Here is a 15,581-nt window from a genome sequence, read left to right on the forward strand (position 1 = left end):
ATTTTAAGTCATGGTTTCCAAGCTCAGAATAAGAAATAAGAAATAAGCTTATCCCCAAATTCCCAAGATTCCAAAGTTCAAATCTCTCGAAGAACTTCTAGTGGTACCGAATCAAACAAGGATGCCATAGAGGTCCATCCAGGCAAACGTCTAAGATGTGAATTTTCCCTGGAGATGAACCTTCCTCTACGACTAATCATTCATTGACAGGGTGACATGATGACTAGGATAAAGACACAGAACAAAGTATGGGATAGAGTGGTGACAGTAATGTTAGGCCAATGGACATTGAAGACCTCTGGACACAACAATAGGGACATACCTTTCATATCTAGAAAACCATTAGGAAGAAGAGCCAACTCCACGTGAATGAAATAACCCCGACTCTGTAAGAGAAATGCCCCACAAATGACTACTTTGGACACCAGAGGAGGACGAAAATAAAACTTGCTACCCTAGGAAAATACTGTTAATTGTGAAGGAAAACAACTTGCCCCAACTAGACGTAGACCAAGAGTATTGAAACCTTTCGAGGACCAGCTGACAAGGGGATCTTCATTACTTTTAAAAGTAAAGACTAACCATTTCACTATACATCTTAGTCAAGCAACTTTTGAGCACTTTTGTAACTGTAAGAAACCATAGAACAAGAACACACTAAAACTAGATTGGAAAGTCTCCAGGGTACCAAACCCCACACACCAAGACTGGAAAATTAGCTAAAACTAGATTGGAAAGTCTCCAGGGTACTAGACCCCACATACCAAGACTGGAAAATTAAACGAAACACCTCGGAAATCAAAGCCTTGGAGTGTTGAGGTTGGGAGAATAGGACGAGTTTTAAAATTGGCATGGAGGCTGCATTATGTAGAACTAAGATAATAAAAAAAACATTGAATTGGAGTCCTTTGTGAGCAAAGATCCTCCCTACTTTCCAATGGTGCTCGCAACAAGCGTTGGATATAGGGAAATTGATGCATAGAGGACTCTTCCCCTTGCTTATGACAATCTCCTTTAGCCTGAAACATTTTACACTTGCAGAATACCACTAACCAAATCGTTTTCCACTTCTTATAGACCCAAGAGATGAGGAGACCACCTTCTTGCAATGGAATGTTGCTCTCCCTAGGAGAGTCGAAGGGAGGACAAGTGGTATAGTTGATACACACATTTAGACAAAAATTCTTCCTAACATGAGGCACCATTAATGCTTTGCAGGCATAGAGGGGCCTCATCCTTGGTTGAATTTGTTAGCTCCATTAAACCCGTTCAAAGCAGCACTAAATGAGGCAAGGAGAGCATGCTCGGTGATTTAATGTGGTTATACGTCGAGGCATCCACCACCCCAACATTCCGTGATAGATTTCCTCAAACTTTTAAATAGGATTTATCATAACAAATACCATAAACAAATATTGTGGTCATACAATACCATGAGCTTGAAAACTATGGTAATTTTATAGTTTAATTTAACTTTATAATTTTATCTTTAAACTTATTATTATTAATTATATATTTTTTATTTTTATAATTTTTGTCCCTCTTATTATTATATTATAATTTTTATTTTATTTTTTACCAAGTTAAAATTTTTATGTTGAATTACAACATCACTTCCATACTGAGCTAAAAGCCCCTAGGGTGAATTTTTTTGTTGTTGTTGATATTAGTGTGGTTTTTTTTGCATTTACAATCTCTAAAGCTGGTAGAGTTATTGGTGGTTCTTCTTGACTTTACTATGGAGACATTATTTTGAAAATAGACTTTGTTACAATATCATAGCCAATACTATGGCTTATCAATACCACATGCCCAAAAAACTCATTTCACATGATACTTATGTAAATAGTAATTTTTTAATTAATTAATTTAGTTAAAAGTGCAAAAATAACATAATTATTATAGGGATAAATCTCACTCTTTAATTTATAATTACTATAAAAAAATAATTTAGAATATTTTATAAAAAAATAAAATTCTCATGATTGAACTAATAATTATTTATAACTAAATTAAAATTCTATAAATATTATTTCAAAATAAACCATATAATGCTTTTATTTAAAAAAAATACTTATCCATTTAAAAATAAAAAATGATAAATAGAGACAAGTACATGGAATTGAATTGTATTTGATAAAAAGTATTATGCCTTTTTGATTGAAAGTTATGAAAATTTAGGCTATATTTTGAAAAAATCAGGCGGTTTTCGTAAATCCAAGTAAAAATTGTCAAAATTCATAATTTTAAGTGCGTTACAAATTTTTGATGTTGCTAAATCTATTACCATTAAAACACAATTCAAGCACTACATCTACACTATTTTTTGAAATGTTTTTGCTCGATTTCAACTACTTTTGACTGTGAATTTCTCCACCTCCATAAGCGGCTCCCATAAAAACAAACATATGACACAGCTGGTTTTGTACGCTAAGAGTTTGGCCAATAAAAGTGTATTAATCAATTCACCACGGGGTGTCACGTTTTTCTCCACTCGATGTACCAAACACTACACCCCTTTTTGTACACATACTCTATAAATCATGGACAACTCCCTTCCTCTCTGTTACGGCGGTGGACATTATTGGTCGTCAGTGTCCACACTATTTTTATTGGTCGTTAGTGTCCCTTGACTCTAAATTTTTTGAATTTAACCTTACTTTAGAGTCAGAAATAAAAATTCAATGCATGTGTAATTACAGGGCATTTCAGAACCTAATCACTGCCCTTAAAAGTCTAAGTGGCACAACAATCAATTCGACAGATGCAGCGGAAGTTTTCAAATTTCTTTTACATTCAATGCATGTGTAATTGCAAGGCATTTCAGAAACTAATCACTGCCCTTAAAAGTCTAAGTGGCACAACAATCAATTCGAAAGATGCAGCCGAAGTTTTCAAATTTCTTTTACATTCAATGCATGTGTAATTACAAGGCATTTCAGAAACTAATCACTGCCCTTAAAAGTCTAAGTGGCACAACAATCAATTCGAAAGATGCAGCTGAAGTTTTCAAATTTCTTTTACATTCAATGCAGGTGTAATTACAAGGCATTTAAGTGGCGCAACAATCAATTCGAAAGATGCAGCTGAAGCTTTCAAATTTCTTTTACATGGCCCTTTAAAGTCAAAATGGCACAATAATCAATAGAAAGACACACGAGAAGTTTTCAAAATTATTTTTAAATATTTATGTGGAGGCGGCATGGGAGGTCCCACCCCATACACAATCCTGGTTAAATTATGGGGAGACTGGGAGGTCCCACCTAGGGCAAGAATTAGAACACAAGGGGCAAATGAGAGGTCCAAGGCTCGAGCTAAGATAAGAATTTTAAATGTGAAGCATTCGTCGAATTTGATAGTTATTATATTTTTTTTTACACTTTTGAAATAGAATATTGACAAACGAAAGATTGCCATGTGAAAAATAATTTGCCATTCCTGATCTCACCCCTCCAATCATACTAAAAATTAAAATTACAATGAAAATTTATGTGGGTGAGCAATAGAGGTAGCATTTAAGTCCACTCACATAAGAAATATAAAAAATATAAAGTAATTAGAATCTAACGATCTGAACATAAAATTGCTGTGTAATAGTGTGGACACCGACGGGGCCAATAATGTCTACCACCATCATCGCAGAGAGGGAGGGAGTTATCCATAATTTAGAGTATGTGTACAAGCGGTGTAGTGTTTGGTATGTTGGTAGGAGAAAAACGTGACACCCCGTGGTGAATTGATTAATACACTTTTATAGAGTTGTGAGTTGTGAGTTGTTAGGGAGGTGACAGAAATTTTTGGATGGTCAAAAGTAGGAAAAGAATTCAAAAAGTCTTGCAAAGGCAATGTTTGAATCATGTTTTTGATAGTGGAAATGAATTCAGCAACATAAGAAACTTCTGGAACATCTAAAATCTTGAAATTTGACAATTGTAATTTAGATTTACCAAATTTTATCAAAATATAACCGAAATTTTCATAATCCAAACTCTAGCGTACAAAAGTAGTTGTGTCATATGTTTGTTTTTATCAAGCTACAATTCAGTTCCATGCACTTAGGCTATTTTTATTAAGTGTACAATCCAATTCCATATATCATTTATCATTTTTAAATTAATAGGTGTTATTTTTAATAAAAGCATTATATTGTTTATTTTGAAATAAGATTTTTAGAATTAAAATTTAGTTATAAATAATTATTAAATTAATAATAAGAATTTTAATTTTTATGAAATATTTTAGGATATTTCTAATACTATTTATAAATTAAAGGTTAAAATTTATTTTTAGAATAATTATGTCATTTTTACACTTTTAATTAAATTGATTAATTAAAAAAAAGGCATATGCACAAGTGTCATATAAAATGAGTTTTTTGGGCATGTGGTATTGATAAGCCATAGTATTGGCTATGATATTGTAACAAAGTCTATTTTCAAAATAATATCTCCATAGTAAAGTAGGAATATCTCCATAGTAAAGACAAGAAGAACCACCTATAACTCTACCAACTTTCGAGATTGCAAATGCAAAAAAAGCTACACTAATTTCAACAACAACAAAAAATTGACCCCAGGGGCTTTTAACTTAGTATGGAAATGATGTTGTAATTCAACATACAAATTTTAACTTGGTAAAAAAGTAAAAATAAATTAAAAAAATATAATATAATAATAAGAGGGGAAAAATTAAAAAAAAAAAATTAATAATAATAAGTTTAACTATAAAATTATAAAGTTAAATTAAACTATAAAATTACGATAAATCTTATTTAAAAGTTTGAGGAAATCTATTATGGAATGCAAGAATACCAACTTAGATTGAAATCTATTATGGAATGCAAGAATACTAGCTTAGATTCATTTTAACTTTGCATTTGATTTCTCAGGGTGATTGATAGATAGATCCGGATTTAAGATGTATCTAGGCTGGTTTAACAAATTTTAGCTTACTTTATAAACAAATATTATCCTTTGTTTTTCCTTTATATTATAATATTTTTGTTTTGAGTGTTAGTGATCGTAGTGATATAAAATATTGTGTAAACTAAGAGATCCAATGTTTAAATCCCCTAAAAATAATTTGGTCTATAAAGAGAAAATCAGATCATAAATGGTAAAAATATAATACTAACAACTTAAATCAAACCTATATCATACAAGTACGACACCATTATCAACACAATTATCAATTCTTTTCATACAAATGTTATAGTATTTTTAACTTTTCCATAAAAACAAAATATATTTCTAAAGCTTTCGGATCAAAAACTTTGTATGCAATTTTGATATAATCAATTACATAAATATAAACGCAAATTTAGTGACACTCTAAACTATGGTTGGTAACGATTTTCTTAACACAAAATATGCATGAAGACTTCCATATCTATTCTCATTCTTTCCGTCGACATCTATGATTGTGCAAGATCCCTTTCTTGAGGTCACGTTGGAGAAAAGAAAAATTGTACATCCCATGTTCGTCGCTTCCCATGTAAAATAATAAAGGTCGAGGATAAGGGTATACTTTATGGACTATGATTTAAATAGTACTCTTAACCAGCTCGAAAAGTAGTGGCTTCTAGAAGGTAGTACATTCTTAAAAAGAAAAATAATATATATATATATATATATATATATATTTTTTTTTATCTTGTGAAGGTCATAGAAATTATTCAACAATATTATTTTGGTCCTAAACGTTGAAAGTCACACCACAAAAATGATTTAATTTCTTTTATGGATTACCAAGTCAACCTACTTCAATTTGTTTGAAAAGAAAACCAGCGGCCATGACGAGCAAATTGATTCGGCCCATCGTTATTGATTACGAATATTCTTGCGGCGAACGTACAAGTTTTCTCATCTTCACGCTTAAGCCGCCGGTGATCCCCGGGCCCTTTAAATCCGAAGCACAGCAAATCGCAGCCAACACCAGGCGTCATGGAAATCACAACTCGAATTCTGCTCAGAGATTTCTGATTTGCGTGCTCTGCAAACATTTTCTGTTATTGGAGTTTGCAAAAGAGTTCCCTTAGCTTTTTGTGAAAGTAATATGCAAGGATTTGAGTTTAAGATTGTGTTTTGCGGCCAGATTTTGACTCTGGTAATGGCGATTCCGAAGACTGCACCAGCTGACCCAAAGTGGATGGAAATCGCCCCTCGGCAAAGGGTATATTTGGGAAAACGGCGGCCTTTCCGGAAAACGCTGCTGCCAATAGCAGAAGAGCGTAGTCTAAGCAACAGCGAGCTCATGGATGGCCTGCGCTCGGCTTTTCCTGCGATATGTGGCTTCAAAGATGAAGGCGATAATGTAAGATTTGCGTCCTGAGAGCCTTGAAGTTTTTCTCTGTGGCTGAAATCATCAATTTCTGTTTTTACTCGAAGAAATCAAGCCCGTAACAGCTCTGATAGTTCTCAGATTTGCATAGTCCAGCTCTGATAGTTCTCAGATTTGCATAGTCTTGTTTAGATTAGAAGACGAAATTAATAGAGATCAAACTTCCCCACCTATTAGCCACATCCATACCCATACGCCACATCCACTACCGAAATCCATACCCATTCGCCAACTACCGAAATCTTCTTACAGTTTTGCAGTTTTACGGATACAATATTGTTTATGAGAATCGAGATTACAGTTTTGCTCTGCAGATCTGAATTGAAATGCGATTTAGACACGAAATCGTATCATGTAACGAAAATATAAATATTTTTCAGCTTTCATATGCTCTTCCCGGTGAAATCTTCCTTTCTTTGTAACAAAAGTTGGTTTCAATGCTTAATTTAATTTCATAGAAAGTTCGATGTGTAATTTTTTTTATGTGTTGTATTCTATCAACGGACATTGCATAAATAACAAATTTTCATCTGATGTGGTCTGGACTTTAAATCAAAATGTTCATTCTGGATATAATTGCTGGAGCTATTTCTTCAAACATATACATTATATTTTAGTTAAATATTGTTGACTGAATGTTTATAAAAGAGGAAAGAATATAATAGGTAAAGATGTTAAGGAAAATACAAAGAGATATCTTAAGAAATAAAACATCTAAAAGAGGAAAATTATTAAGAAGCAATGGCAGATGGGAAGTGAACAAGTTTGAGGAGATGCAGGTTTCCTTAAGACATATTGTTATGGAGAAGTATTTTTAATATTTAAGGTTATATAGAAATGCAAGATGGGTGTAAGATTTTTGTTATGATTAAGTTTATGATGTTTTATAGGTTACCTTCTAAGCTTGAAAGTTGGTCATGAAACTTCTTTTTACTAGTGTTAAAGAGTAGGAAGTGTGAGTTAATTAACTTGGTGCATGTTGGTATAGGCATAACCCCTAGGAATTCATTAATGAAGGTTGAACATCTTTTGGAGGAAGATGACTATAAGATTCTATGGTCTTCATAAGCCATGAGTGTTTAGATAAAACCAAGTGAAACTCTGAAGAGACATACGAACTATTCTCTAATCTCATAGTAAGGAAAGCATTAGAATATAAAGTGGTCCTTAGTCTCAAGACTTAAGCTATAGATTTGACAAATAGGGTGCTCCCAAGGAATATAGTGATATGTCTCAATGCAAAGATGGTGGTAGCAAGCTTTATTTGAGGCAAGATGGATCCTCTATTTGTTGTCAATATGTGTTGTCATTGCCAAGATCAAGTAACAAAAGTCTAAAGCATATTGATGGAACAAATATTTGTTGTTTCCACTGAGTGCCCACATGGAACAAAATTTGGTGGTTGATGGAATAAAATTTGGCATTTCCATTATGTGCCTGGAACAAAATTTGGTGTTTTCCAGGTGGGCCCCGATATAAAGACAAATAGGGCATGATATTAGTGTACAAGTCAAGGCGTGGTGCGATACATGAAATAAAAAATCCTTTATAACTAAAATTAGTTGCTTTTTTGAAAAAACAATGTCCTCTAATCTTGCTAGCTAATTAATGATTAAACCATGATTAGTTGCATTGGACTTGTTTAGTGAGATTAAGTATGCCAGACATAGGATCATGCACACTAATCCATGATTGACTATGATTGAACCATGATCGGTAGTACCTAATAGGTTTAAGAAAAGCTTAAGTATACCAAGGTGCCAGAGGATAGGGCACTAGATGGAATAGAGAAAAATGTTAAGATGGTATGATGTGGCAAAGAGGTGATGTGGCACTTCCAGGTGGATGATAGGTGGCATATCCAATGACATGGCAACTATAGTGAATGACATGTGGTAGGCAGAATGAAGTTTGACCAACTGATTTGATGAATGGAAAGTGACATGTGGTAGGTACATGTCAACACCTAGACACATGGTAGGCTCTGCTTGATGTTAATTTTTCAATGTTCTTTGTTGCAACAATCACTTATAACAATTCTCCTTCCAATAGAAATCAATTATACAATATATTTCCATTCCAATATCAATAAGAAATTGTAGATAGAACATTTAACCAAATGCACAATAGAAGACAAACAAGAACAATAGAGACAGAGAGATTTGGTGAAAGACAGGGGAAAAACCCCACAAGAGGGATAACCCTTTCCAAATTCTTCTTCTATTAGATTTCCATTAAATTCTCAATAGAGAGATACATAGTCCAAATTCATCCAACATATAGTTAAAGGTCAAACCCTTGACCAACCAAATCAACCAACCAATATCTAGTCAAATATGAGCATGAAAGTCAAATCTATTCAAACTTCAAATCAGTGATTCCTAGTCAAAGTCAACAGTAGTCAATGCAGCCCTAACCAACCCTAGTCAACAGTCAAATCAACCTCCAAAGAGCTCGGTCAACCAGTCAAAATATGTGGTCTTCTTCCCTCAGTCAAATCCTATCGAAGTAGCCCCCAAACTCTTAGTCAAAGTAGAGAGAAAGTCTGTGGTCAAACTGTAATAGGCTTATAGTCAACCCTATACAACTTTGTGGTCAACAACAATCAACATGCCTAGAAAAATTTGGTCCAAATATTTGCCAATCAACTCAGCCTCCCAAAACAAGTCAAAATCCAAGTCAAATGAAGTCAAACTTGCCCAAGTCAACACTGGTCAAAACAATCCCAAACAAAAAGTCAACGCAGTAAAATTAGATTGCCTCTCTCTCCTTCACGCATGTGAACTTGAACCTGTAATTTCAAAGAATATCGAACCAAATGAAGATGAATGGATGAGTTATGTGATGCCTCCAAATGATGTCAAGCAACTTGTATTTATATGTGGTCTTTGGGGTCGAATTTCCTCCTTTAGGCTGACTTGTACTTTTTGTGTAAACATGGTTCCACATTAAAAATAACATTTTTCCTTGTGCAAATTAAATTCTTCCAAGCGCTGGTTGGGGGTTCTTAGGGTAAGGAACGCTTTCCCATGGAGGGAATTTCTCCCTGAGCTACCAAATTTCAATACTCCCTCTTAGCTAGGGAGGAATTATCAACCACATCATAAGTCTCATCTCAGATGTCTCATCATCATCATTATTGAATCATATCATGTCTCATTTATGCTCATCTCTGCTCACCTTTGCTCATCTGCTGAACATTCTTGATCTAAAGAAGAAGAATCATCATAGGGGAGATCAATTTACCATGAAGGTAAATATATGTCGACCCTATATTAAAGACAATAGGGGAGATAATTTTCCATAAATGAAACATATCTGATGACCCCATGCCCAACTAGCTAATAAGAAAACTCCATCCAGATATTAGGCGAGATCAATTTACCACAAGGGTAAAGATCTGTTAGTCGTATGTCACACGACTTGATCTTAAATACCAAGTGGTTGAACACAAAACCTAATCGGGCCTGAGGGTGTTAAGAGAATTGAACCCATGACCTCACATAGCAAAGGTGAATTAATGATGGGGACTCGACGAATTGAGCTAACCTTTATGGCTACAAATAATGTGGTTCATGGACCCTGAAGATCAGTGATTGCTATGTCCAAAAAATATTTGCACCAGGAAAATCCATCCATATGTATCACTTCTCGCCAACTCAACCACGGAGCTTGACCCTAAGGGTGTCAAGAGAATTAAACCCATGACCTCTAAATAGTAAAGGTGTTTTAATGATAGGGACTCGACCAACTAAAACCAAAACACATTATTAATCTAATTACTTTGAAATTAATATACATCATACATCTAGTTACATCAAATCATAAATCAACATCTACACTAACATCAATGCATCTAGTGCAAGCAACGAAATAGGATCAGAAATCAACAACTATACTGAAATCAATGCATCCAGTGTGTAACAGACTCCCTCCTAATCCCCAATAAAACATTGGCTAGGAGGAAGACAATTACTATGTTGACCCAAGATCCAAGGTGCCGTTATGGAAATGGGGTCTCAAAATTTCAATGTTTTCAACTCACTTAAACCCTGAGTTTGACACCGTTATTATGTTTATCTCGTCGAGACGATTCCAGCGATATAAAATTTTGCTTCAATCTGACCTCTGTATCAAAAAACATGACCATTACAATGTAAGGAATTAAAGGAGGCCACATAGTCTTGGCCACGTGGCCATACCCCTTTGCTAACCCCATGCCACATGGCAATTAATTTTTAGTTGCCGACTTGTTCATAGCATTGGGTCCCGTACCTCGCATTACGCAATAAAATGCAAACCTATATGCATATAAATATATGGTTTCTCTAACTAATGCGACATACCGTTAAATGCTGGAAATATTTCTCGTCTCCTGGGCCCGCTATTAGGAAAACACAATTATGAATGCTTGAAAATCGCTCCGGGGTTGATCCTCCGGGTTGACATACTATGGGTCCACTCATATGCACCAGTGTCTTGGTTGTCAAGCTCACGTGTCTGCCACGATAGCCTGGGCTTACGTCACCCCACTCGATTTTTTATGTGCTCCTCTTTATACCTCTAGGGAGTTACCCTTTTCACAAACCTGCGCTCGTGGGCCCTTTCCCGGATACTATCAATGTATTTTGATTGGTTCTCACCGACGTCAAGCTGGCGGTTGCGCCAACTCAGTCCAACCTCTGTCATCCTAAATCTTCCATTTTATGTGGTTTTTTTGTGGACTTCCGGGATGCAACCCCTCTGGGCTTACGTCATCTCAAGCCCTCGCCCAACCATTGATCACCTCCATCGGTCAATCATGGTAGCTTGTTCCGTTGGCATTGCATTCGCAGGGCTGTGCGGTCTTATGGCTAGCGTTCGGCCTTAAAGCCAATCCTTACTTAGCCTAATAAAATTCCACTGTGACCATAGAAAGGTTAAGGTTAAGGGAATGAAATAAGGCTTCTGCCTTATCCATTTGCAAAGGATTTACGCCCATAACTCGGCCATGGTGGTTCTAACCAGGGTTGGAATTTGGATTTCTCTTTACCCGTCATACAATTTTTTTTTGACGTTTTGGATCCTTATGCTTCCCGTCAAGAAACGTTATATTAAAAATTTTACCCTTCAAGAGTGATGTTCTCATAATAAATTAACCCTTCACTAATAAAGTTTTGATTAAAAAATTACCATTCAATAAATAATTATGTTGAAATCCTTATATCTACATTATGTTGAAGTTGTTATATGTTGAAATCCTTATATCTACATTAATATTTATTTGAACTTTGATTTTGAATATTAATCTATATAGTTAAACTTTTAAATTTTCTTAGCATTTCAACATCTTAATAATATTGTTAAATCTTACATATAATTGTAATCTTAAATTTGAAATATTTTTTTTTATAGAATTATCAACATTTTATTAGATCCTCATATATATATATATATATATAACCATTCCATATTTTTTGAACCACTCCTTATTTTCTCTAAAACAAAATATAATTTAGGTTGATTATATTATTTTCTATATACTATTTATAAACAATAAATATATATATATATATATATATATATATATATATATATATATATATAATTTTAATAATAATTATTATTAATAAATTTTTTTAAGTTAGAAAAAATCAATTATTACAATTTTTATTAAATTAAAAAAATAATTAAAACAATAAAGTCAATATTAAAAATATATAAAACACTAATATATAAAGTTCAAATCGAAATTCCAACCCTGGTGGAAGTGAATCAATTGTCCTGGAAATTCAGGGGCAACGATACCATTTATGTAGAAGGAGTTCGTGTTCAAATCTTATGGGATGTGCACGATTGGCTGTTTAATCCTGGACTAAGACATGCCTTGTTCATTTTCAAATCCACGATGCCACTCAACTCCCTTAGTTCCAAACACAACATCGACTGCGGCCTGTCTTCGGATTTTTCTTTTTTCATTCATGCATGGAACGTACAATTTCAGATTGTCCAAAACACCGTTTCCGAAGGTGATTTAATCATTGATGTATTTTTATTTGTTTTTTAAATACGCAGAAGGATTGACTTGGTTTTAAAGAATTTCATATTTTTAAATTATGAATAATCAAGATTTAATAATATCGAAATATTTTTAATTCAATAGATGATCTAATCAATAATATAGAAGATATCTAAATAGTTTTTCGGTGTCTAGATTATTTAATAATTTATATTTAATGATAGTTTCGGCTCTCTGTTTCCTCTACCTGGATGTCGCATCGACATTGGTATAACTTGCTAGGCGATCCAGTAGGGTTTTAAGGAAAATTTATACTTTGGCAGAGTGATGATGGGAATAGGAAAAAAGATCTCGGGGTTCCGGATATGGAGCTGTTTAAGGGCAATGCAGTGTCAGGGTTTGAGTTTGAGTGCCCATGTGAGCCTGTGGATCTGGAAAGGATTTTGGGGATTGCAGACATCAACACACTTACTGAGAAGGGCTGTGGGGTTAAGAAGCTGGGGCATGGATTGTACTATTCTAATGAGATTGACTGCGTTGGGCTGTGGGTATTGCCTGCTTTTGTGAATCATTCTTGTAGTCCTAATGCGGGGCGGTTACATGTTGGGGATAATGTGTTTATCCATGCTGCGAGGGACCTCAAGGCAGGGGAAGAGGTAACCTTCGCTTATTTTGATGTGCTGCTTCCAATGGGGACGAGGAGGGAACTCTGCAAGACATGGTCATTCGTGTGTCGGTGCCACCGGTGTGAATTGGAGCGGTCTCTAGAGGGGGATTTGAGGGGCATTGAGGACGACTTTGGGAGGATTTATAAGAAGGGCGGAGAGATGGAGATGACTAAATTGGCTCTGAAGCTGGAGCAAAAGCTTACACAGTTACAGGGGAGAGTTAAGGCCAAGGATAGGCAGCTGATTCGTGCTTCATTCGCCAAGGCTTATTGGCCCATGTTTAGGTCTCCTGTGCTTCTGAAAAAATGGGGCAGGCAGATGCCTTGCATTGAGGGTGTTATTGATGCTGTTACTTGTGCATTGCCTGGGGATGAGACTGCCCTCTGTGCTGCTGCAACTATAGTGGATAAGTTGAAGGTGAGCAAGGGATTGACCCCATACAGAAAGGCCATGGATCGGGCTCTGCGGATATGTAAAGGACTGTACGGGAAACAAATGAAGAACAATGTGATGAAGGATTTGATAGATGCCCATGTCTATAACAGAGATATTATTGCTCCCAAGTCTTGCATATTTTAGCCTTTCTCGCTGGCTCGTATACATTTTCTTTTGAAATCTAGATTAGCCCAGTAACTTCATTCAAAATTTGTTACTATTCTTTTGTTCCTAGTCCAATCAGAGCTTTAACCTCTTTCGATTACCCAATTCAAAATTCTTATTTGTACAGAGGAACATCTCTTACCGTTTCTTATTCTTTTGTATATCACAATCCCTGATAGGACAACTAATTTGACCACTTTTGCTTCCCAATACAAAACTTGAAATACGAAGCACCTCATCTCCCTTTTCAAGCCCAATCCCTTTATCACATTTTAGTTGTTCTTTGAAAGCTGTGAGGGGAAAAAGAACACAGGAGAATTTCCCCAAACTATAAAGGTAATTTAAAGTTTCACAGATTCTGATTTTGATCTTGAGCTTCTGAAGCGTGGGGCTGAAACTCAACTCCGTCCTTGTTGGGCACCTACATTCACTATAGCTTGGAGTTTTATACCGTAGGTTGAAGGCATTTCATAGGCTGATGTTTCACTCGGAGGCATGGTATGGAGGTTTCAACATATGTTGAGATTAAAGAGTATCTGCATAGCAGGGGGTTTGTGACAGCAGGCATACTTTGTCCATTATTTTGACGGGCATATCAATGTTTTCTTTATCCCTTCTGAAGCAAAGTATGGGGTCAAAGACATTGTATCAAATCCATTTGATTGTATATCACAATATAATATTCTTTTAATTTTAAATAAAGGTGCTCCTTGTAGATTCATTCCATTTAATGGGGAATTATTTGTCTTCAACTGATGCAAAAACATGGTATGTGAGATCTATACTGCATTTAATAATAATACGTGGTTTATATTTGCATGTTATAAAATATGTTTAAGATTCTCTTCTCTGTCGGATAACTGGTTTTAGGATTTCAGATCAGTTTTTCTAAAATTTTATCATTAATGATAATCTGATAGAGAAATGTTTAGACTCTTGAGTGAGATTTCAGATGATCTATCATAGGATGCAGAATATTGGTTGGACTTGGGAAGACTTGAAACATGGGAGGGCTAGAGAGAAAACTGCAGCTGATCGTAGAGCTTAGCCCTAACAAGAAGCTGCTTACACTGGTTGGAGATGATAAAGAATCAAGAATAAAAACTTTTTCTGTCATAACATTTAAATGAAGGATATCTTCAACTTAACGGAATCAGTGTGTCTGAGATTTAAACTGCATAATGCATTTAATAAGAATGATTTATTTTTGCATGTCAAATACAATCAGTAATCTATTGTCTGTCAAATGACTGGGTTTAGAATTTCAGATCAGTTTTCCTAAAACTTTATTAGTAGACCCACAGTGTTTGAAGTATCACTAACCTGAACTTTGAAGCACAATTTGTAATTTCCTCGCAGTTTCCTTGGAGGCTGGAGCCAATCTTGCGCTGGGCGACAACAATGCGTTGAGAGAGAGTGTGCAGTTGCACTGTGAATCATGAACTCGATTGTAAAAAGAAAACAAGCCCACGGGCCACATTCGTTGGGTAAAATACAGGGAGACCATGCAGTGGCAATGGGCATGCATAGATCTCCGAAATCATCCGGGGAAAAATCTTCGGCTAAAAGGGAATTGCCCATTCTCTACAAAAAAAAACTAAATCTCTGACTGAGAAAAAATGGCTATTGCCATTCGCTGCTCCCACATGCTAATTTCGTTCCTCCCACTGTCCCACATGCTAATTTGACAGCCTCCGCCCTCTTGAAATTTCCACAATTGCCAAGAGTTTCACGCAAAAGGAAGGAAACAGTGACGGCCCTGCAGGCTGTGAGATAACAGAAACTATACCATTACCTAGGACATGAGGATGATAAAAAATAGCCATATTATAAGGAAACAGAACTATACCTGTAACCTAGGTATAAGAACGTTTTGGAAAAAATTCGAAACGTCAAAAAAACGTTTTTAACTATTCTGGGCACGTCAGTGAAAACGGGCATGGACAAATTCCAACCGTCAAATACGTTTAAAAAGG

The 15,581-nt window shown here is 35.2% G+C and overlaps 1 protein-coding gene across 1 annotated transcript; it reads left to right on the plus strand.

Moving 5' to 3' along the window:
• The first annotated feature begins 12,702 nt into the window (after positions 1 to 12,702).
• LOC149254730 (uncharacterized) lies at positions 12,703 to 13,584 on the plus strand. The gene has a single exon (XM_089454828.1). It carries the CDS (start codon positions 12,703 to 12,705, stop codon positions 13,582 to 13,584), a length of 882 nt encoding a protein of 293 aa, XP_089310954.1.
• The last annotated feature ends 1,997 nt before the right edge of the window (positions 13,585 to 15,581 follow it).

The sequence above is a fragment of the Pinus tabuliformis genome, chromosome 7 (genome assembly GCF_031772625.1).
Source record: "Pinus tabuliformis cultivar Carrire ecotype Pingquan chromosome 7, CPIR1, whole genome shotgun sequence".
NCBI lineage: Eukaryota > Viridiplantae > Streptophyta > Pinopsida > Pinales > Pinaceae > Pinus > Pinus tabuliformis.